Source organism: Choristoneura fumiferana, chromosome 3 (genome assembly GCF_025370935.1).
Source record: "Choristoneura fumiferana chromosome 3, NRCan_CFum_1, whole genome shotgun sequence".
In the NCBI taxonomy this organism is placed as follows: Eukaryota; Metazoa; Arthropoda; class Insecta; order Lepidoptera; family Tortricidae; genus Choristoneura; species Choristoneura fumiferana.
This window is the reverse complement of record NC_133474.1, coordinates 22,963,055-22,988,379: the sequence shown is the minus strand read 5'-3', so window position 1 is coordinate 22,988,379 and position 25,325 is coordinate 22,963,055. Positions and strand designations below refer to the sequence as shown.

Genomic DNA, 25,325 nt, shown 5'->3' with positions numbered 1-25,325 from the left:
CGTATGTCACGCGCCCCGATAGTCTTATTTTTTCTAAAATCGGTACCTCTAAAATCAATAAGCTCATAACTATCGAATGTAGTTTTTGATCAAAAATCCATACTAATATTATAATGCGAAAGTGTGTGTGTTTGTGTGTAGGTATGTTTGTCCGTCTTTCACGTCGAAACGGAGAGGCGGATCGACGTGATTTTTGGCATAGAGATATTTTATGGACCCGAGAGTGACATAGGCTACTTTTTATCCCGAAAAAATGCACAGTTCCCGAGGGAACAGCGCGCGATAACCGAATTCCACGCGGGCGAAGCCGCGGGCAAAAGCTAGTATGTGAATACGACTCTATTGTTGACGGCTCAGAAGCGTGTTCAGATATTTTTGATTGAGTTTTTGCTCAAAAGCTTAAGAACTCGATTGTACAATGTTTCAACGGACGATCGACGGCGCAGGCTTAAATCAACGCTGGGGTGTTATAAACGCTTCAGCATTATGCTGATTATGCTAAGCCAGTGTCCGATTCGCAACCGGAATGACACACTATCTTTATCCATCGTTTTGTTTATTTGTAATTGCTGACTTGAGTGTTTTCTTTCTTATCTTGTATTTAAGTAAACAAGACAGATTTATATGTTATCTTAACATCATAAATAATAATAAAACAAATATCATGGGACACTTGACACCAATTGAACTAGTCCCAAACTATGCCAAAGCTTGTTCCTACTATGGATACTAGGCAACGGATAAACATGCTTATATACTTGCAGACAAATATATACTTAAATAACATATTAAACATCCAAAAACCGAGAACAAACAGTCTTATTATTCATACAAATATCTGCCCCGACCGGGGATCGAACCCGGAACCTCAAGCTTCGTAGTCAGGTCTAACCACTTGGCCATCCGGTCGTTGCACCACGGTCACTGCAAGTGGGTCACATCTATGGTCTAGTTCGTATAATCCCGGGCTATACGTGGGCAGCGTCTTACACTCCCCCCCGCTGCTGTGATTGCACACAATGCGCTTATTGTTATCAGATTACGCGACGCGCTGGACACGCGTTATCTTGGAGTAGTGCATCCGCCGCGCGCGCTGAGCACAGCTAATGTGACACTGATTATGTTCTGGTTCATTGTCACAACGAACCTTGAAGGTATCAACACATATACGAATGTGTAAATGGACATTGACAGACAATTATGTGGTTTGTCGTGATAATTATTTACAACATGCCTCCATCTTTTAGGGTGGCCAAATGGATCACGTTCTTGACAGACTATAAGACTAAAGAACAATGCAGTAGATGTAATAAACATTTTTTTACAACGACATATAAATATTTTGTTCTAATTCCCGCGGGATAGCGATAAACATGACTAGTAATGTCCATAAAGTTCACATTTCACTGAAAAATATCGATTCGGCACCAATCATGGACATGTTAAGCACAGTAGTATCCAGTAATGGACAGCAAGGATTCAATGCCTTATAGCTCACCATTCATGAACTTTACCAGTTATGATCATCAGTTATCTGCACATAAGTGTTATTAGTTTTAGAAAAAGTGGCGTCCGTTTCATAATATCGGGTTAACGGAAAAAATATTCCATTATTGGTTCCTGTCCATGGCTGGTGCCCTCACCTAGTACTTTTTAAAAGTAGTGACGGTTATGTACTTCGGAGTTTAGATGACAATGCAATGCATGCATTCAATGCATGCACTACGTAAAATGAAAAAAAAATGAAAAAGTTATTTAATTTAATGGATAAAGAGATCATTATAACAATTCATTCCCAATGTCTCGGAGCCTGCGACCGATATTTATGATAGTATGAAAACAAATCATTGAAGGTTGGGATTGACCGGCGGGCGCAGCTGACGGCCGCTACCAACTTTGGAAGACGATGAATGTTAGCTAGTGCTGGCGCTTTGTGCTCTTGCTAATGGACCCGCCGCGGCTTTCACCGTACCATCCACAATTATTAGGTATGTATCAAATGGAGGCCACGGACGGGAAAACGTAGTGTAGGGAGTGTAGGGAGTCGACCTTAAGAGAGTCGCTGGCGGCGGATGAATGCGATGGACTGAAGACAGATGTTGTGGCGCGCCATGGGAGAGGCCTATGCCCAGCAATGGACTGCTGTAGGATGATGATGATGAACTTTGTCATAAATACCACGCAGACAACATTCATATCAACGAGAACTTAATTAGTAAATAAGTCGAAGCATCGAAGCGAGGCGATAAAGCAATAAGGATATAATTACGAGCGGGGCGCGCGCGGGCGCCATAATTAGCTCCCCTAAGAGGAAATCCGATTAATACGATGCTCTTTAAAGTTGCTATCGAGATATCTTCCCTCGATGCCGCCTACGTCTGCTCAATAACGTCTTGGAAGTTTCCCAGCTATATCGCGCTACAACTTGCGGCGGTGTGCGAAGCGAAAACATACCTAAGTATAATGTATAATGATAGTTGTTGGTTTTATGACCAGCAGCTAGCTAATGCATCATACTCACCCCCAGCGACGTCAGGAGCGCGCCGGGCGCTGCCTCCCGCCGATCACTCCGGCAAACACGACTCATCATTTTTATTTGGCTGCCGCTTGCCGCGCCATTTGTTGAGGCTCGGCGCACGCGGTGCGCGCGGTAAATCACGCGCGGCGGCCTGCTGCGGATTTACGACAGATATAGATTCTAGGATGCGTCGCACGCTCGTAGATCAAGGATTTTGGCTAAACTCGGCCATTATTCGTTCCGTCTAAAAACTAAAACTACCCATTATTCAGATTTTATTGCCATTGACAGGGCATCTGACAATCGCGCTGCGATTCGCGAGGCTCAGTTCGTGATGGAGAGGCTCATCTAAAACGATTAATATTAAAAATAAAGCCAACCTTTCAGAATAATCTCTCGGCAGCCGCGGCTCGCTGAAATATGACGCGCGCGCCGCGTTCTAATCCGCCCTTTGTTCCGCGCCCATTACGCGCGCCCCGCACTATCTCCGCCGCCACTCGGCCACCCTTTACAACCGTCCTTAAATATAATCTAAGCCTCGAATTATTCTAACAAAAGTTACTGCCGGCAAGTCCCGAAATAATATAATTTCAGAAGAGTAGGTGACTCTGTGCTCTAATCCGGTCCCTTGTTTGTGTAAAATGCTACTTCGGAGCGCTCGGAAAAAGTTAGTGTTCTTGAAGCGAGGTGGACGCGGCACAGGTGCGGGGTAACGGCGCGAGTTGCGGTGCTCTCGCCGCACATCCGCATCTTTACGACGCTTTTACCGTAACGTGTGGCGGCGTTCGGCTCCTAATACCGGGCGAGAACTGGCCGGCACATATGAGCGGGTAGCGGAGATACGACCGCGGCGGCAGGGCGCCCACCTGCTTGTTCCCTGAGTTACAACGCGCTCGGCGGAAGGTGGAAGCTCAAATTACTGCTTAGCTCCATAATCAATGGCCACTTGTTTTAATAAGTAACTTTGTTTTGGTCAACACAAAGGAATTTGCTGATTTTTCCCTAAAATAATTGCTTACAAAAGTGTGTTCGTTGGTCCCAGAGTACGTGTGTCGCACACCTGCGTTGCACTTTACGGCGTATGTCGGGCAGTGTTACGGCGCCGTGGCTTTGCCGGAGCTAAGACGTTCTTAGTGCGCCGGTGACCGAGCATAAGCTACCGATCGTCCTAATATACGAGATTGTGTGCAGCCGAGACCCTATTAGGTTTTCAAGTTGTCATCGCATTAAATTAAATGTGGTGCGCTGTATTTCACACATGCAGTGTGATAATTCGGTTTGATTCAATTAAAATAGACATAAAGTGTCGAGTATAAAAAACTAGCATAATAATTGTGGTGACGTGATGTTATACAGCCGGAAATGGGTTAACCTATTTGTATTCAGTCGACACGCCTGGAATAGTTCGGCCGTAGCCACGGGGCGACAACTCCGAAACTAATTATCCCCCCCCCCCCGCCGTACGCCGGCCCCGCGCCGCCGAGCCGACGGTTAGGCGCTGCTCGGTCTTGTTAAGATTCTTGTCCTGGGTTGCCAAGCGCGAGTGCTCCGATCCCGTCTCGCGTCACCTGTCCCTACTCCTCAAAGTGCATATTTTAGCGCTAACATTTACGACTAATCCGAGTAAAGCCGCAAGCAAGATGTGAACTAATAAGTAATGAGAGCGTACACTTCCGCGCTTCAGTAATGGCGCGAGATACATAAAGCTACCCGAGAATGCACTTACCTTATTGCGCAACACAAAGTATCCTAATGGATATTGGATCTCGCTGCAGTCGAATCTGAGGATATTGTTGGGAGATATCGATGACATTAAGAATTTTGAAATTGATTTTTTGCGGGAAATGTTGCGATGTCTTGGTGCTGTTCATTTGGTACGACAGAATTACAGCGGAAAGCTTCAGTTCGCAATCGGACGCATGCTCGATCAAATAAGCGGCGCCGATCCACCGGAGCCGAGCGGCGCGCAATATTCCCATCAAATTAATTACGACGAATGGAAAAATACAATAACGCAAGCATAAATCATTGATAAAGTGCAATGAATAATGATTATTCATTTCGTCGTCCGTTTCACGTATCGGCGGCCGGCGGAGGGTGATTTATCGGCGGCGAGTGCACGGGGGCCGCATAAATTATCGCCACGTCCGCGCCTCGCGCCTCCAGCCTCCGCCTCACGCGCCACTAGAGCTGCTTTCAATGCTTATTCAGTTAGTGTGCTTAGTTATACGAAACCAATAACGTTAGCGAAAAATATAACTGATATTTACGCAGTAAATCCCCGCCGGCCCGCGCGGCAGGCGGCCCGCTCGCCGGTTTGCGCGATCAAACCTTGTTTACGATAAGCCCGTGCTATTCGTTTTTATTGCAGCAAACGTTTACATGTCTTTTAAAACTACCCATAAATAAGTCTACAATGGATTGTCAGGACAAACGGATTCTACTTTGATTTAGCGCTGAACACAGATGCGTTAGTTATTTAGAAGCGAGCGTCTCGCCCTCCGCGGGAACACTACGGCGCCTCCAAGCCCGAGAATGAATACATTAGGCCAACTTTAATCATTAATGCCGTCCTTATGATTAATATTTACATTAATTTCATGCAAATTGCCGGTTTGACGCTAATTTGTCGTTATTTACGAGCGCGACGTGCCGCGGCCGCCGTGCCGCGTGCCGCGTGCCGCGTGCCGTGCCGCACGCCGCGACGCATCACTATTTAATCTTTATTGCGCAAGTTGCGGTGCCGCGGCGCAACTTGCCGTGATTAAAGTGGAAGTTGCGCCGCGCCCTGCGCCCTGGGAATTCAACTTGAACCTCAAAGTTGCCCGTTAACCGGTTAATAAGGTCGAGGGTGCACTCACGGCACTACGTCGCTGCCGAACCTCTTAACCGACTTTACGGAGCCGTTCCAAAACTGACGAATCTTTGACAAAATCCATGTTTCGCAACTTAACTACTCTGATTCGATAACAAATTCAATCAAACTGATCAGTAACAAAGTTAAATAAATGGTAATAAAAGATGATACGATTAAGGATATTAATGGATCTAATTTATCTCTACAAAGTAGCACCCACATTGCTATAATAGTAAGAATTGAACATTTTTAAACGAACATGCTTTCAGACTCTTATGGCTTTACAGTATACTTAGAGTTAGAACTGCCCGATTCAATCGGGCCGATTGGCTTGGATTGACGAGAGCATATATACCGGCGAGGGGACGAGCAAGTTTTAATTAATAAATGAAAGACAACAGACCGACAGATATTCATCTGTGAATGTCTGTCTTTGAATTAAAAATTCCGTGAAACACAGACAATTATTAAAAAAGTCCGCCTTTGTACTTAACACTTTACTTTTTTGTGTAGCCTTTTTGTTTTTCCTTTTTGTACAATAAAGAGTAGGTATAAACAAACAAACAAAATATACAATAACTCACATATTAAAAACCAAGGTACCTATGGCCGTTGCAATGAAGATGAGGGTAGTTTTTAGCCGCCGCCGAGGGCGCTGAGTAGCCAAGCTGTATGGTTGGCGCCCAGTTCACGGTTGGCTTTCTGTTCGAGCTCTCCTTGACAAGCTACTACGGGCTGGTTCAAAACACGAGTATAAGACGTCGTCGGCTATTAATGAGTGACCCGTGTGTCTTATTTAAACTCATATTCATCACACAAATATCTTCCCCTGGGGTTTCGATCCCGGGACCTCTACCTCCATAATAAGGGTCACTAGATCCGGTCGATCAATTAAATTGTCAATGAAAGAACTTTTAAACCGTCCGGACCGCCGGCTAACGAAGCCACGTCGCGCTTACGCGTCACCCGACTAATTCGAAAATCGAAGTTCGAATCGCACCGTTCATCTTACTCTCGTATTAAATTATATAAGCGTCTGCGGAACGGCAAGATGCGAAGTTCGAATTTCGCACTTCGTAGTAAAGGGCCTTGGTTAACGCTGTAAGACGAAATCCTTCGGCCGATCGTTAACCGGCTATCTGTCCTTACGTGACACGTCAGACGTTCATGAAATTGATGGAAGTTCAGTTGTTTTACTTGGTAACTGAGAGCGTAGTTACGTAAAGTAGATCCTATTTCTGATTAAAAGTATAGATCCAAAAAAATATCTCCATAATATCATTCGTTGAAAGCTATTGCTATAGTTTTTGATTGACAAATTTTTCAGTATGTTCGTTTGGTTTGGTTGGTATTCAAAGTGTAACGTGTCAAATACATGCCATCAACATAGAGTCATGTGGTGTGTGTACGTTTATTTGTCAAACATAGGTGAAAACGGTGGATATAAATAAAGTAAAGTAAAGCAAAAATCTATATTTGTAAACACAAAAATGCTACACATGTATTTTCTTTCTTACTTTCTTTCTTTCAAAAAATATTACGACCAAACGGAAACAAATTTCAAATCTACTGTGAATAAGACATACATTATGTATCTCAGGTTAAAGACATTTATTTTTTCTCAAAAGAACAATGTTCACTTACAGAGAAAACAATACATAAGCTGTGCAGCGTATCTAAGAGACGTAAAAAATATATTTTGTTTGACTTTTTGCAAAGCAGCTGTTTTTATGTTTAATATGTATTTAGGTATGTATTTATCACGTATTTATCTATATAAGTTTATTGATCCGTTGCCATAGTACAAGCTTTGCTTAGTTTGGGACTAGTTAGGTCAATTGGTGTCAAGTATCCCTTGATATTTATTTATTTATAGCCAAGTGTAAAGTTATGAGTATAAGCAAAACATTGTAAATATGTAGCCACGGTGCAATAAGGCTTAATACGGGGCTGTGTTTAAAGAATACCCTAATAGATAGACTCAGTTACTTGACTACACAGTCAGGATTCGCACTAACTAAACAAGGGAATGAAACACTTTGAAGGGAATCGGGTTGAATATTATGAAATAAGTTCGGCGGCCGTTTAATAAGCGAGTTGGTGGCACACGCGGCGGCGCTAACATTAATTATAAGCGGCGTCGCGGGCGGGGCTGACGAAGGTGACACCAGACAGCTCCGATGATAACTGTGCGTTACATAACATGTCTTTGGTACCGGGTACGTATTATAATGTATAAATTTAAAATACATATCGGTTGAAATACATACGTACAGTTGAAATACCCAAAAATTGTAAAATATAATGGTTAAAATAAATATTAATCAAAATTCATAAAGCACGTTTTTCATCTTGGTCGAAAAACACACAATTAAAATGACTAAGTTCACAATGTATATGTTCAGAATATATACAATCAGAATATATAATAGTTAAAAGAAATAACAATTTAAATTCCTATAGTACGTTTTTCATAATGGTCAAAATACATACTATAATGAATAGGTTCGTCATCATCTCCAGTCTATTTACGTTGTATTTACATGTTAAATTCTGAAAAATTAAGGACTAAGACAATGTCGACGGAGCTAGCGGAGCTCCTATTCAGCGTAGTTGAGGCGCTTCGCGCCTGGACAAAACTCTAACCTAACCTAACCTATAAGAAACCGACTCATCGGAAGCAGTATTGTCTAACAAGACCTTGCATTTTAAACTAAAGTCTGATCATTAATTGAATAGAAACTTTAGGTGCGACGACGAGCGTAGCGAGGAGGAGCGTGTTAGGTTCAACTATGACCAAAACAAGCAGTGTCAGAATTGTAATATATGCATTTTTCTTAGTGAAAATTCAGTGCCTAGTATGTATTTCAATCTTTATAGAAAACACTGTATAGATTTTGAACGTATACATTATGCAAATATGCTTTTTGTGCCATATGACTAAGAACCATTATGCATTGTAACCATTATATATTTTGATCACTATGCATTTCAAGCTTATGCATTTAGAACTTATGTCAAATAACTTTATATATTTTGATGCATTATATTTTATTATTTTCGGTATTTCAACTGTATGTATTTCAACCGATATGTATTTTAAATTTATACATTATAATACGTACCCCTTTGATACCTTATAGCAGTCGTTCCCACATGACTAAAGCCGAGTTTAGACTTGCAAGAAAAATCGTGCAAGTTGCATTGCATTAGGAGGCCGTAAAGCCAACGAGTTTGTAGTGGTCAAGCCGCAATGTAATTAAACTTGCACGATTTTTCTTGCAAGTCTCAACTCGGCTTAAGGATCGTGGTCATCAACGGGTGATAAACGCTTTGGAATGGATTATTGTGTTTTCATCTGTTTCTGTCCATGGCGGCCCCGATGACGGAGCTAAACTTCAAGGATTTTGACTCCCTTGTTTGATCGGTCCATCTGCTGGCTGGCTATAATAAAATGCTGAAGCAAAGAGCTCCGGTTTGATTCAGTGTGAACTGCGGCAGGTGCCGTGTGCTTAAAGCTAATACGTTTCACTAACTAAATAATATAATTTTTAAAACAATTAGTTACATCTATTTCCAAACAAACTCTTAGGGGCTATTTCACCATCCATTGATTAGTGTTAACTGACGGTTAAATGTGATGCCGTCTCTATTTGTTTTGTTCGAATAGACGGAGATGGCATCACATTTAACCTTAAGTTAACACTAATCAATGGATGGTGAAACAGCCCATTAAAATCGTGACAGTGCATACAGAATAATGCTCACTTCAGGACATGAAAATTGTCAGCGGTAGAGTCATGTCCCATTTTCTTATAAGTAACAAAAGCCGTACGGTTTTAAACAAAGTCTCTCATTTACAAATCATGTACCCGAAAATGTGTCTTGCAAATTAAGCAAATGAATATAATTGTTGGCGGCGGCGGCGGCGGGCGGCGGCGGCGGCGGCGGCGGCGGGCGGCGGGCGGCGGGGCGCGGCGGCGACAGGCGCGCAGCGGCCGCCAACACCTGCCTAACCCTTGATTAATTATTGAAGTTACAAATAGCCCGCATCCCGCCCCCTCCCCCTCGCGCCCGTCTATAGCTAATTGCTCCATTGTGTCTCACTTACACAGCGACCTGTTGGCCATGGATCAGATCTGTCGAAGATAAGAACGTGAAATACTACTCCAGATAACCTCGAACTTAAGCATCGATGTTTCCTTCCCGAGTGCCTCCGGGACCGACGAACGCTCGTTGTGAATATGTCACAGCTCACATAAACAAGCTTCGGTCTCAGCAGAAATTGGACAGAGACATGTTGTTGTGCTATTACAAGTTGGGAAGTAACAAGTCGCGCGGGAACTTGTCACATGTGCACGTGATATGCGCGAGTGCGAACCGCAGCGCCGGCACCGCTAATTGCTTCCAGAAACTTCGCTCTTGACGGTGTGGATTGCGGAGACATTGTCCTCCGGCTCCTCGCGCGAGCACAAGTGCCGCCGGCGGCTATTCTAACAGCCGCCGTTTCATCGGGCCGCAGTCGTTCGGTTGAGCAGAAGCTCGAGAGTTATTATTAAAGTTAGATTGACCATAAAGTCCTACGGCATGTTAACCAAATGGCTCCGCCGTTGCCATCCCCGTAAAATTTGAGTGCGATCGGCCTCGGGCAGGGCGGGGTTCGGGGTGAGGCGGACCTCTTCGTCTATATAAGCTTTAATTAGCTGTGCGGTAATTGGGTCCCGGCGAGAGTCCTCGGCAGCTATTGCCGGTGCGAGACTTTTTGCACGCGCGGCCGAGATTGCGCCCGCCGGCGATCGAACTGCATCCCAGCACCGTCGCAAAATGACGCAGGATCCAATTATACGAGTCCTTGTGACGCGGCGCCTTCCGTCCCCCCCCCCCCCGACCATCCTTTCAATTAAGTTATTACGGTATGATCACAGTCGCGCGCCTCGGAACTCTTTACACGAAATGCTAATTCCGTCTCCTCTTCCGGTTCCAGTCGTATTTTCAATTATTTTTTTGCACAACTTTAGTTAGACTTAAAATTAATTTCATAGATTATCGGTACAAATTATTAACAAGCTCGCTTCCCGCAGACTTAGAAATTAATCCGCACACAAAATGATGAAGGTCGGATAAAAACCGTAAATAAACAATTACTGTGTATAGAGTGACATAGGTTCTGGGAAAGCAAATATTTGCATCTACACAAATCCTTTCAGTATCACAATTACTCGGCGTGAATCATGTTACAGGAGTATTTCAAATTGATTTTTGTGTCGGCAAACAATTTGTTTCTGCTCTACCTTTTTGCGAAACCCTATTACTGTCCCTACGCCGTCTGTTACATGTATAGTCTGTCCTATTTCAAAAGGCTACGAGCATATTCTGGAACCGTAATAGGAAAAGAGAATGACATGATATGGTGTCTATATACATAATAATATGTGATAGATATATTATGGTGTCTACCATAGAGCAGCCAAACAACTCAAGTGTATATCTTGTTTGTATCGGCACAATAACGCGACAGGGCGGCAGCAGCATGTTTAAAAAACGCGGTGCGCAATAGTAGATTGTTCAATAAGGGATTAAAACAAGCCATAATGATACGAGATGTTTAGCCACACGAGCAGAGCGAGGGTGGTTATAATTCGAGTGTTATTATGGTTGTTTAGTCTCCCGTTAAACACTCTACTTTTCACTTTGAACGCGAGGAAAAAAACGACGTTATGTTCAAAATTACAATATTAATTTTTAAAAACGTACGCTCAATATGACTTATGGACTCTGTTATAAATGCAAATGGCATAAAAAAATTGTTTCGTGGTTTTTTTTTTTCTTTTATTTTCATTTTTTTTAAGTGACGCTTTAAATGGTTGCATATTTAGCCAACCGATTCAAACTTGAAAACTATTTTAAAACTAATTGGACCACAATTGGACTATGTATAATAAAATGAATTCATCCTTAATATAATAATCCATCTTGCTCGCTAATCCTGCCGTGAAGCAGCAGTGCTTGCACTGTTGTGTTTCGGCTTTAAGACAGCGGTGAAATTACTTGAGGTATCCATCTTAGGCTCTAGGTTGGCAACGCGTCTGCAATAGTTGCAGATGTTTAATCTCTTACCATCAGGAGACCCACTTGCTCGTTTGCCATCTAGTATATAAAAAAAAAAAAACCGTGATTAGCTGTTTAGGGGTTTCCAAAGTAAATTAAAAAAAAAGCTTTAATCCCTAGGGAAGGAGCTTTAGTCCCGACATGTAGAGACTAAAATACCTAACATTTTAAGAGCATGAGCAGAAGTGAAAAAGCTGTTATTTACTTATGCGGCAAAGTGGCCAGATAAAAGATTGCAGTTATTTAAATAATTTCTTGTTTACTTTTAAATCTGTATGAAATGGTTCACTAATGTCAAACTAAAACATTTTTACAAATGATTCGTTTCACAAATGTTTCATTTGGTCAAATTCATTTTATTCTGAAACTCTAAATGTTTCAGGATTCTTATAACACTAAGCTAACCTAACCTTTAGGGTTCTACACAATGTTCTTGAAATAAATCTTGAATAGTTCAGTTTTAGAATAAAATGCATTTGGCGAAATGAAACACTTGTGAAATAAATAATTTGTAAAAAAATATTTTTGGCGTAATGAAAAGGTGATCCGCTTAGTGCAAGAGTCGGACTGGCACTTAACCGGCATTTTACCGATGACCGACGCGTGTCCGCGACCGACGACGTTTGAATGATTGTTTCGGTTTATGGGTGGTTTCTCTGAAACGTCACCGGTGGTGTCGACCTACCCGCCGAGAAACCACCCTCAAACCGAACAAATCATTCAAACGTCGTCGGTCGCGGACACGTGTCGGTCACCGGTCTTTGAAACCAGGGTATCTCAAGATGTGTGTGTTGCAGCGTCGGAGGCGCCGCTGGGCATCGGCGGCGTGGCGGGCGTGGTGGGGGCGCTGGGCTGCGGCGCGGGCGCGCTGTGCGTGGCGGGCGGCGCCTGCGCACTGGCGGCGCGGCGGCGGCGCGCGCGCAAGGGGGCGCGCGGCAAGCCCCCGCCGCAGCCGCCGCCCGCGGCCCCCGCGCCGCCCGCGCCCGCCCTCAAGCGACCCGACCACGACGACGCCGAGCCCGATCTAATACCTAATAACTACTGTAAGTATTCAAAATTAATTTATTTTAACATCTGCCACAAGCCATACCACCTACCTACTTATAAAACTATTATGTGCAATAAAGGTATTGAGTAGTGAAAAAAAAAGTAACGGTAGCCAATGGGCAAACCAATGAGTTGCGAAATTACATTTGAAATTTACCACGAGCTTTAGGGAAGCTGCACAAACCTGCGAAGCAACTTAATGGTGTATGTGAAGCTGCCAATCCCCATTGGGGTTTTAGATGAACTAAGCCCTCTTCTCCTCGTTCAGCAGGGGAGTCACATATTGGTCGAAGACGATGATGATGATGATGATCCAATCTTACACTTTAACTCTACCTGAAACCTACAATTGTAATAACTCCTTCGAGACAAGATTCAAATAAATCTGAGCAATGATTAATTTTCTCAATAAATAAATACTTACCCGTCGTTCCATCTGACCTCGTTACGATTCGCGTCTCGCGCTCGTTCGACGTGCGGCCGATATTGCCGAGTATGCTAAAACATGAAAATACAATAAATAGTTCTTTGTGATAATAGAGAAGATGATTAAAAAACTTTTTTGACAATTCTACATAAACGATTATTGTATACTGTACCGACAGCATGTTGCGACGCTGATGATAAACCGTTACTCAGATTTCAAAGTTACGGCAAATCCGCTTTGAATATGCTAAGCAAAAACAAAGTTCGCAGCCTGGTTGTCAAATGATATAACTAAGCATTGATGAAGCTTCGCATCCAATATGTTTAAATGCTAAATGAAAACTCCTCATGACTTCGAAGCCTCTTCGAAATGCAGCTCCTTGTCTGTAGCAAGTAATCTAATCGACACAATTACTGTCCTCACAAATTTCTACGATCGCTTACTCCTGCGTTGAAGTAATATCGCGTGTATCGACGTGCTCGTTGAGCTTATGAAAAAACATGAAAATACAATAAATAGTTCTTTGTGCCAATTATATTTTTGTGATCCCTTGAAAATTTGAAGCAACGAACTTGTGTTTGCTAAATTAGTAATAAAAATGTATCCCCTGCCTGTTGACCGATTGATCTGAAATCTGATGATAAAACAAATAGGTAAACTCAGTATCATCGTAAATCCAAGGTGGCCGCCGCTACAAAAGGGCAGAAACCATATTTTATACAACCCCTTCATTCAAGCGTAACTTCGAGAGCTTCAGCAAAAACCCCACGGAACTGCCACAGCTAATTTAAGCAAGAAACGAAGAGTAACTAAATATAGTATGAGCTTATTATTCAATACTTAAATGCCAAACCTAATTAACAGCTAATGTGAGTGAAGCCTTCGCTAACGACAGTTAGAGCGGCTCCGCAGAGAAACTTGCCTCCTTGATTTGTCGTCGTCGGCTCCTCAAGCGTAATCGCTGTCGCACACGGCGGAAGCCAGGCGTTGCTGGCGTCGTGTCACAACATCACCACTGAATGAGTTTCAGGTGCCATAAAAAAGTAACGATCGTTTGATGGAGCGGAGATTATATCCAGCCAGGCGCAGGCTCGTGGCGCGGGCGCGGGGACAATTAAAAAGCCGTGTAAATCAGTTTAATGTCCGGCCGTACGTGTTCGGGGCGGCGCGTGTTATTATAATACGTACATTACTTGGGGAATTATTGGCGCCATAACTCTCCCGCACCGGACAAAGCCGCCCGCCCTAAAACGCGCCGTTAAAAACGTCCCGCGAACTCACCGCTACTGACGAGGTTAACAGCACGACACGAAAGTCTATATAATTATTAACAATCAATGAATAAAATAAATATTCAAGAATCGGTTCGCAAATCCAATTAAAACTTCCGCTATGCTTTTCACACTCAAAATTGTGTCGCTGCGTTCATGTTGATTGCATTCCTTCTTTTGCGCGTGACGTTCGGAGAATTATTTATTTAGGAATGAAAGGTCAACTCATATATTCATACGATCGCGACAGCGGATCATAAATTGCGCGGTAAATGAATGCCGTTCTCGCCGCAATAAAAAATGGCGGCCGATGCGCGGCCACGCGCTCCCCTTCTCCCCGGCAGCTCTGTAAAGGCTTACTAGTGATGTCGACCGTTTTACTATGATAACTTCTCATCATCATCATCTCAGCCGTAGTCCACTGTTGGACATAGGCCTCCCCCATAGACCTCCAGTCGCTTCTTTAACCAGGTCATCCGTCCATCTCGTTGTGGACTTCCTACGCTGCGCTTGCTGTTAGCTGCTTAATAACTTCTGAGTCACGCAAATCGGAAGAATTCCTTAGCGCGAAAATAGCTCCTACTTGCCTTCATTTTAGTTCCTTTTCCTCAGACTTTGTTAAGAAAATCTCATTAGACTTAAAATGTGAACATCCAATTTTGAAAATCAAAGTTTAATAGGTACACACAAAAATAAAAATATAACGTGAATTGATTGTTCACCATTAATAAGCGGAAATAATGTATTTAAAACATTTTCAAACATCCAAATATTAATGAGGACTTGAAGATTGATTTACTCTTTTTTTGTGAACATACACATTTAAACACAAGGTTCCCTTTCAAGTTACCTTTTCGGAATTTGGTGGCTTTAGACGCTAATTCAGCGCGTTTATTTGGCGATGTTTTGGCGACAAGTTTTAATTAGCAGAGCGTGGCGACTGGCGACGCGCAGAGTGGCGCTTTACACTCGAAGCATTCGAGCCCGCTCAAGTACGCCACGCGGCACCTACCTATTAGTTCATACGGGCTTTTGTTGCTCTCTCGAACTCATGGGTTCTTTTCAGATATGAGTACATAGTAGGTGTAGATTAACATGAGTAAAATATGTCAAATGACTTAAGCACAGTCGGACATTAACGTTGGTTTCATGCTATAGGTAGTTTAAAATCAAAGGAGCCGCACGATGTAATTTGCCTTCTTGAATTGGCGTCTTGTATCAGCCGCCGCGTGATGTTTACTCCTAAGGGAAGGACTACAAGTTCATAAAAATAATTGGATTATCCGTTTTATTTCATTGCTGTTTCACTGATTTTAAATATGCGTTTCTCGTGATCTTCCCACATGCAAAACTTCAAAGCAATACCTGCAGAACGCGATCAACATACCCACGTATACAGCCCTCACAATAAAAGAGATAAAATGCTTTTGCAACGGGTTGAAAATAATTGAAGCTTCGTTCATAACATGTATGTCTCATCTCGCAGTTAGCGTGAGCTCGCACCTGCTCGGTGCACTTCCCGCATTGTGCTCAATGGTTCCTCTTGCAACTCTTGCTCGCACGACAGCGAAATTACATCGTTTTGTTGCTAGCGGACAATAAGAGCTTCTGAAGATAGGATTCTCTATTGATTCCTTACGTTACTCCGGTCCAAGGTCGACTTTAATTTAATCAATCCACGTCTGATACCGAATAAGAAAAAGCGTCTTTTTCGCATAATGAGTTTTTTGTGGAAACCATTTTGCTTCCTTGCTATAATGTCTAAATGTGTTTTCTATGATTGATGGCAGCTTAGAATTAATAGTGATTAATGTTTTTTCTTGCCTGTTGGGCGATTTTACTGTTTCAGCACATAGGGAAGTGTGTGCAACTATTACAAGAAAAGTTTTTGTAGAAAATAATCATTTTTAGTAAAAACTTTTTCTTTGCTCTACTTTTTGTTGACTGTACTTGCACTGTCATCCAAATTAAGAGTTCGTACCAAATGTTAGTCTGTTTGTCAATATTTATTATGGTATGTTCATATTTGCTTATAAGTAGGTAGCCGTATTCCTATAGTGCAGCTAAAACTCTGATTGGAAGAGATTAAACCAAATCCTTCACTGCATTATTTCATGTAGCTCTATATCGAGCTGCGTTGCCTAACATCGACAGACTAAACATGTTTTATGCTAAATGCTAGTGGATCGCGCTGCAGCCCGCGGTGCGGCGCGGCGGCGGTGCGGCGACGGTGCGGCGGCGGTGCGGCGGCGGCGCGGTCGCCGCGTGTTTTCAATTCCGAGTGTCGCCGCGCTGAATATTCACGAACCGCCATCAATATTCATGAATACACCGTCGCCGTCGCTTCTCTGCTTCAAAATATTTTTCAATACACCGCCCGCGCTGGCCGCGGCGGCGTCAAGTTCGCGCGATATTATAAATCAATGGCGACCGCCCGCGAGCGCTCGTACCCGTACCACTACAGTAGGCTCTTAATGAAGGCAATTTGAATAAAGTTGGGCACATTAGTAGCGCGGCGCGGGCGGCGCGCGCGCTCCAATTAATTATTTCTTGCGTCGTGACTTACGCTCGCCTCCGTCTTTGAATGTAGTGATTAATCAGGTTTTTTCCCGCAGCCGGAGATAAATCTCCGCGATGCGCCGCGCGCTAATTTATGTGGACAGCGCGTGACACCCGACTTTAGCCCCGACACGCTCTTAAATAAGAAACCGTTTCATTCGTTATATCGAACAAGTAGGTAATAAAGGTGAACTTGCGACCGTATTATTCAACTAGCTATTAATAGTAGATTGGTAACCAAGGGTGGAAAGTGACCCATTTCACCTGAGATATTGCTCTCACTTCGTTCGAGCGCCAATAGTTCGAGGGGAAATGGGTAATTTCACCAGAGTTAAACACAGTACTTTTCATTTCGACTGTGAGGAAAGTAAAATAGTACAAAAATGAGAATAATAATAAATTGAATTTCAGTATTCACTAAATTGAATTTACCTATATCCAACCTCCAAGGGTACCTTTTCGACCTGCCACGGCCGACTATAAAAAAAATCGAGTTGGGCACGACCAAGGAGCTTATATACCTACAAAACTGGAGGCTGATCGCAAGAAGTTGCCTCGTGCCCGCAAAATTTGGAATACACAAGCGGCTCCGGTTTTTTCCCAACCCTGTAACATGGCTGCCTTTTGAAAGCGAGTGTAACGTTTCTTGAAAGGCTGGATAGGCGACGATAATCACGTACTTGTCATCACTGAATCGAATGCTCATTTGACGGCATTAGCATAAAAAAAGTTGTCAAGCATTTTACAAAAAAAAAAACACTTCATAAAATGTGTATATATTGCAGCAGATAAGTATTAAGGCTTAGTACAAAATAGTCACGGTGTACCAGCGGCCCGTGCCGGCGGCGGCCGCTTTCCGCTCGTCCTTATCAATATAAATCTCGTTACGTCTCCAATTTGCCGCTATCAGCGGAAATTGGAAAAACTATCGATCGATATTCCTCCGGAATTGCGATAATCGGCGGCCGGCCTCGCGGCGGCGGCGGCGGTGCTGTCCAATAAGATACGACGTTTTAAAACGTTTAAAAAGTTTAAAAAAAACCGTGAAACGGTATAAGATGCGTAAAAAAGAACTGAGAATGATATTGTGCCCGTAGGAAACAATGCGACATATTAAACTTAGTTGTAAAATATTTCGAATCTGCTGTACCTAAATTAGCACTTTGCTGTAAATCATTTTGATTTGCTGGCAATTGGTATTTACTATTTACTATCGGCTGGCTTATATCAGTATTTTTATAGTAGGTGTAGATGTTAAATTTTGTATAGTATCCAATTCTGTGTAATATTTAAATCGAAGTCCTTCATTATTAGCTCTTCAAATATTACGAGTTTAATCTCCACCATTTATATAATATACTAGCTGTTGTCCGCAACTCCGTCCTATATATTTTACGCCCTATTTTTGACCTACCAAATTATACACAAAAAAAAACATAAAAAACAGTCAAGCCGTTTCGGAGGAGTTTAGTTACAAACACTTTGACACGAGAATTTTATAGATTAGACAGATCAATAGGCTTCCTTTCTTACTGTAAGTCTAGTATCGCGTTAAATCAACAAATAAAGAATTTCTCAGCGCCGTGCGATCATTTATTCGCCTCGTAAGCACTAGATATTTAGGTCATTAGCGCGACTGGGGGCTGCAGCGCCGCGTCCAATTACTTACGTGTCGCGTCCGGCTCAACGCGGCCCGCGTCGGTCGTCCATCAACGTTTTTCCGCCGGGCCGCCCCGGCCGCTGCAACCGGGACGAGTGCACACTGAAGCTCTAAGGGCACATTGTGGCCACCAGTCGCCGCCACTAAACGCGACCACAAGTTTTGTCACACACATTTGCGTCAAGTAATCGGACACTGTGGCCACAAGAAGCGAGCGCGGTCGACTCCCGCAGCTTGTGGCTCGGACGTGGCCACCCAAACGCTCGGCGTGCGCCGATGCTAATACAAAATGTATGAAGAAACGCGTCCGCAGCTTGTGGCGGCAACTAGTCGCTCAAGCGTGGCCGCCACTAAGTGGCCAATATGCGGGGGCCCTAAAGATCCCGGGTCACACATGAGCTCTATTACTGCATGTACTCGTTCACATTTCTAAACTACTACCTACATACATCATCATCCCAGCCTATATACGTCCCATTGCTGGGCACAGGCCTCCTCTCAGAATGAGAGGGCTTGGGCAGTAGTTCCCACGCGGGCCCAGTGCGGATTGGGAACTTCACACACACCGCTTAATTGCTTCGCAGGTTTGTGTAGGTTTCCTCACGATGTTTTCCTTCACCATAGAGCTCGTGGTAAATTTCAAATGAAATTCCGCACATGAATTTCGAAAAACACAGAGGTGCGAGCCGGGGTTTGAACCCGCGATCCTCTGCTTGAGAGGCCATAGGTCAAACCACTCGGCCCCCACGGCTTCCTACACCTATATACATACTTGTAAAATATTCTGATAACTCGACAGTGACAATATTCATCGTCTAACAATCACTATAATTTAATTGTGTTAAGTGTGCGTGTGTAGAGCACAGGCTTTCTCACGGAATGCAAGGGATTAGGGCGTAGCGTAGATCATAATCATCCAATCCATAAATCTGCTGTAGGTGTATAGGATTGTGTTCCCTTATTGAAAAAGCTCGTGGTAAATTTCAGACATTTGGAAAAACTTAGAGATGTAATACCGGATTTTCACCCACAATCCTCAATTTGAGAGCCGTTTGATTTGGTACGTATCTAAGTAGTTTTAACTGTAATAAAAAATAACAATGTGTAAAATTGGTTATCACAATGTGAACGACGACAAATATGTATGTTTATACGTCTGTGTCTGTCAGCATTAAAAGTAACGAATCACTTTTTTACTCTGTCGCATTGACACATTGACAGCTTAGTACGTGGCTGTAAAACGACAAAGTACGAAAGTGTATGCTACTTTCGATGCTGACTCTACCCATAGTACAGTCACCTGCATTATTATCTGCCAGAGCGGAGCGTGCAAAATACACCTATGCTTTTGTTGCAGGCGAGTCAACGGGCGGCGGGCGGCCGGCGATAGCGTCGCCCGCGCGCACGGCGCCCGCGCCGCTCTCCACGCCGGTAAGTAACACGGTTTACAGATAGTTCAACTCAGTTGTGCGCGCGGCCCTATGTGTGGGTAAAGCGATAAGAACACGTCTTGCACGGACGACGACTGCCGCGTCACGTGAAACTTGTATATTTACAAGCGCACGCACACATAGGGCCGCGCGCACAACTGAGTTGAACTATCTGTAACATTGTGTATGACCTAGTCAATATATTACCTACGGTATGAAAAATATGCGACGATATAGTGTAAATATCCGTAGGTATACTGTGGTGCCATATAATGAGGTTGTGGCACAAACAAATTGCTGTTATAACCAATAAAATGGATTTAGCGTCCGCAACGACGCGACTCCGTTTACCCCATTACCAGTACGTCAATATCTCAAAACGACCTTATAATTATGTGTAAATAAATACCGGAATGCCTAATACCTATTTATTTTCGAAACATCTGAACCTTGATAATATCTGAATTTTAAAATACCACAGCTTCAAAACGACTTAATCCCAAATACCCGAAATTTTAAATATTGACTTAGCCCTCTTGCATGAGTGCTTTAATTCTTTACTGCTGACTTTATTTAAAAGCATAGACATTTTGCCTTTTCGATGTTATCAATTTAAGTAATTAACAAATTTAGTCATCCTTACGCCGTCTTGCAGGAAAAAATAAATCTAGATTTAGTAGTTAATCCAGGCTTAAGCTTGACAGTTCCATACAATTTGACAGCACTAAACTGAGCTTAACGCTAACTCGAGATTTATGTGTTTACTGGAAGTGGGCCTTAATGCTAAAGTCAATATATGACGACCAGACATTAGATGGATAAGACAATGTGTTATTTAAGCATGCACCTTAACAATTTCATAACAATTTGAAATTCAGTCAGTACCTAAGGCGTTACGCAATTTAGTCACAACGGACCGTGCCCAACAACTCACTGAATATGTATAATTGTTTAAGCTGAGCGCGCCATGTTTGCAAATCTTGGCGCGGGTCGCCGGCGCGGCAATCCATTTGCGCGTGCGGTCGATCGCCCATTACGCGCGACGCACGCATCAATCCGATCACATTCTCATCTCTTAAAAGCTTCCCCCGCCCCCCGCCGTCATCTGATATTGGGAATAACTCTTCCGTACGTGCCATTAGTTTCGTTCAGTGAAGCCTCCGCGCGCAATATGACTCCGATTCGAACGATGTCAGCCCTTCGCCGCTTTACGACTAAATTGTTACATTTGCGATACCAAATTGAGTGCCTCGGAGTTCGTATGACGAGTTGGGGATGTGTGAAAAAAGTAGCGTGAGCGAGTAGCTAGTAAAGAGCGGAGGTGGTCCCGGGCTTGTTAGAGCGCGGTTTATATTTGCCGTGTGTTACCGCCGTGATATACACCCCACCGGTTTGACGACCGGATGGCCAAGTAGATAGAGAATCTGACTACGAAGCTTGAAGTCCCGGATTCGATTCCCGGCCGGGCAGATATTTGTATGAATAATACGAATGTTTGTTCTCGGGTCTTGATTGTTTAATATGTATTTAAGTAGGTATTTATCTACTGGCATGTTTACTTTAAGATCTACAATAATTGTACCTGCTAATGAACATGATTGCAATAAATGAATATGAATACAAGTAAGTTTATCCGTTGCGTTGTGTAAACATGTTTAAACAGCAGATCAGGTATCCGTCTGTCAGTGCATTTTCCTTCAACGGCCTGTTGTTTCTCGAACTAAGCACAAGTTTTCTTTTTTATTAACCTCCTATACTTTAAAAAATACAACATATGTACTTTAGTTTCCTGTTAACCTTAGCGGTCCCCGACTCCGACGACGCTTAAATAAAAAAATATTACTAGATACTTATACTAAATTAACTTAGGCTAACTTTGCGGGAAATCAGCATAGCGTAGCGGGACAGGGATAAACGTATTCTTCGCAGATGATGTCGCGGGCAACAGCTAGGCAGTGGATAATTCTTTTTTTTACTTTTTAGTTGTCTTTTTATGGCGGCGTTTTTTATCGGCGTTTTTTTTCGGGCGATTATTTATGTTGAAATTCAGTTTTACCTACATCTTCAACATCTTATAGTTCCCGAGTGTGGGTACACACACGACAAAATGGGCATCTCGGAACATATCGCCCGCTGCAGCGTCCGGACAACTAATTAAATTCTCCCGGACGCGCCCGCGTGAGCCCGGACACGTGCCCGGCCCGCGCACTCCACTTCGTAACCATTAATATCCAAGCGGCGAGAAAACAATCCAAGTGTAAGAAACATCTTATTAAACAATCAAATAGAATCGCGTGCGTTTAGTACACTTAGATGTAATCTCTTACCGCAGTTGATATAAATTGTACAAGTAATTTATATCCCGGTCCTTATCTTCCCCAAGTTCAGCGAGCTAATCTGGCAGCGGTCCTTCAGAATCAATAGCCCATCGTTCGTAACAAGGTCCGCGCGGCGATAAAAGCCCGGCGTCATAAACGCGCGCTACGGTCATAACATTCTACCGGATAACGAATAACTATAGGTATTCTAGCTGGAAATTTAAGCTTATTGTGTCAGTCAAAGTCAAAGTCAAAATATCTTTATTCAATTTAGGCTATAACAAGCACTTATGAATGTCAAAAAAAAACTACCACCGGTTCGGAAAAACCTCTGTTGAGAAGAATCCGGCAAGAAACTCAACACTGTCTTTTTAGCTACGTATCGCTTAACTTAATTTTAATTTAATCGCATAGGAACGTTCCTCGTATAGTACATAAGAAGCTTTAAAAAGTTAGTGATTCGGCCGTTCCGTGCTTCAGTGCCATAACATCGACAGTGATTCTGGTGATCCCTTTTAGAAATGGTTAGGGTGTAGAGATAGCCCCGCGGCCGGCGCGGGTTATCGCGCGCGATCCTGTCTCCTCGGCGTTGTAGCAGATATGAAATATTTAGAGGTGAGACGTATTTACTGGAATAGGTTTTGGCTTGGACGCGTGAGTACGCGTTCCCGCCCGCGATTCTTTAAGCGTACGAGTATTTAGGAGTGCGGCGGCTGACAACGTTCCGCCAACTTGAACACAAGCATGATGCGTGCGCTCACTGCGCTCGCGCTTGGAACTATTCCCAAAACGTCCGGGAACTTCGGGTCTTCGGGATCGCCCGACTCGCCCTAGCCACTGCGCGATGAATTCCAGGAAAAACGAGCGATTTATCATTTGTTCAAATAACACTTTTAGCATGAACAAAAAAAAGTCTAGTTTCTTTTGATGACATTTCGGTGGTTCGATATTCGTAAAACCACTAAAACTAGTAACGTATACGCAATCACGGAAGCGCATTTACGGGAATCATTTATTTGTTTACGCAATGAGTCAATTGAGTTAAGTACTCGTAGATACTCGTGGACCTAGTCTTTGGATCTAGTCTTTTTGTGGACGCATACTCGCAAGACTCAGTCCGCGTTTTGCCTAGTACGTCCACCTCTAGAAATATTTCGGGGAGGCGCCGAGCCATATTGTTTGCGCTCGCGACGTTCGCCGCTCGCTGCTCGTGCGTTGACGCTTAATTTAATTCCTCGCGTTCGTTAAATGAACCTCATCAACCTTTTAACGCAACGTATATGAAAAGCTCGTTTTCACAACGCAATACACAATGATAAATCGGTAAGTACCTACTTGCACGCAACATAACCAACGTAGAAAGTTAAAAAATCCCGGGCATGGTAATTTAAAAATTACTTAAACTTAGCTTTCCATTGCTACCGCTTAAAATCGGCCCGGTTTGGGAGCTATGATGCCACACCTTTTTGCATCGGAGGTAAAGTAGAGAAATGCGGACCTGGCTTGCGCCCCGCGCGGCCCTTCTTATCATCTTAACATCCAGATTAAACTTTATCGTATTTACAGGCAAACTTCCATCCTGAATTTACTTTACAAAGTCCTCATCAAATAAAAACATCGAACTTCAGTTAACCGAGTTGCCGACCGATAAAGTAACGAGCGAGTTGAATTTTAATGCAAACTCGTCAGCGATGCTAAATTAGTTAAGCTTAATGTTAATCGTGTTACCGTTCCGGCGAAATCCGGCGCGGGTCAAAAAGACGCGCGTCGCCGCGTGGCGTCGCGTGTCACGCGTGTCGCGCTTGTCGCACGTGTCGCGCCGCCACGCGCGGACTGAGATGTCGCGCTGAGCTGTACAACGACACCAGGCACTGCGCCGCAGCTGTCCCCTTTATGATCTCCTTTAAACCACATTTCTCTACGATTTCTCGTAAAAGCGTCTACAATTTTACAATTTGTTCAAATAAATTATCTTTACGTGATGTGGAAGCGGCTGTCCGCTCAGCCATTGTAGTGTAATACGTGAATTACTGCTCGTTCGAAGCACCGCGAGATCACGTGGCAAACATCCATTAAAAGTTATTAGTTCTACTTAGGCGCGCACTGACAGGGACCGCTTGCGTTCACAGATAATGTGTACACACGTAGGGCTAATAAATAACGTGGTTTAATGAGGCGCGTAGTGTGAGTGCGCTGACAGGCTCTCGTGCGAATGGCCGCGCTGACGCGACGCGACGCGCGACGCGCGCCTCATGTCACAACAGTTCGGCTAGTGGTGATAATGCTCCTCGATGTTAGCCAAAATACACTAAACACGCCGCTAAATAAAGAGAAGAGCGCATTATCACGTAGCGCAGAGAAACAAAAGGTCAAAAACCTCCGTGGAGTAACTAGTTAGCAGTAAATCCATTCATTGTCTAATTAAGTGCATTAAATCGTAGCGAGGCATTGTGCCGCGCTGCGCCGCGCCCGGCCGCGCCCGCGCGTTTTAATTAAGTCTCGCAATAGTTTTATCAACATGTCCTTTTATCGCGTCACCTGTCAGGTGCGTCCCGGCGGCGGCGGCGAGGGTTCCGCGGCTGAATTAGTTTTAATTTGGCGTTATCAGCGGCGCGACAATGGCGCGGCTAATGCGACGAGATGCGCCGCGCGATACCGCCGCCGAGCCTCATTATACCGCTGATTGGATGGACGCTATTCACTGCACACGGCGGCCGCCATGGGAACCGTTACAATAAATTATAAGCACGATCTTAGTTCTCACAACTAGTTAATTAGTCCGCACGCAGATTGCTTCCGGTTTGCGATATGTTATAGTTAGGCTCACGGCGGCATCCGAGCTGCCGCATCCGGACCAAAGTATTTACCAAGTAGGGCCCGCATCTCCGGCCGACCTGCAGGGCTACTACGAAACTCGAAACTCGAAGTTCGTATCGTAGCGTCCCTCTCGCTCTCGTATTAAATAGTATGAGTGTCAGAGGGACCGCACGACACGAACTTCGAGTTTCGAGTTTCGTAGTAGCCCTGCTGTACATGGGTGGCTTTGACAAACAATGTTGTTTTGTTGCAGGCGTGCAACGGGCCCGGCGCGTCGTGGACGTGGGGCGCGCGGCCGCGGGAGCTGGCCGTG

The 25,325-nt window shown here is 43.8% G+C and overlaps 1 protein-coding gene across 1 annotated transcript in view; it reads left to right on the top strand.

Moving 5' to 3' along the window:
• side-II (sidestep II transmembrane protein) overlaps positions 1–25,325 on the top strand; it is a 401,395-nt gene that overhangs the window by 374,588 nt on the left and 1,482 nt on the right. Inside the window, exons 15-17 of the mRNA XM_074086222.1 lie at positions 12,281–12,526; positions 19,805–19,878; positions 25,266–25,315. Of these exons, the coding sequence (XP_073942323.1) occupies positions 12,281–12,526; positions 19,805–19,878; positions 25,266–25,315 (370 nt within the window). The remainder of the gene's footprint in view (positions 1–12,280; positions 12,527–19,804; positions 19,879–25,265; positions 25,316–25,325) is intronic.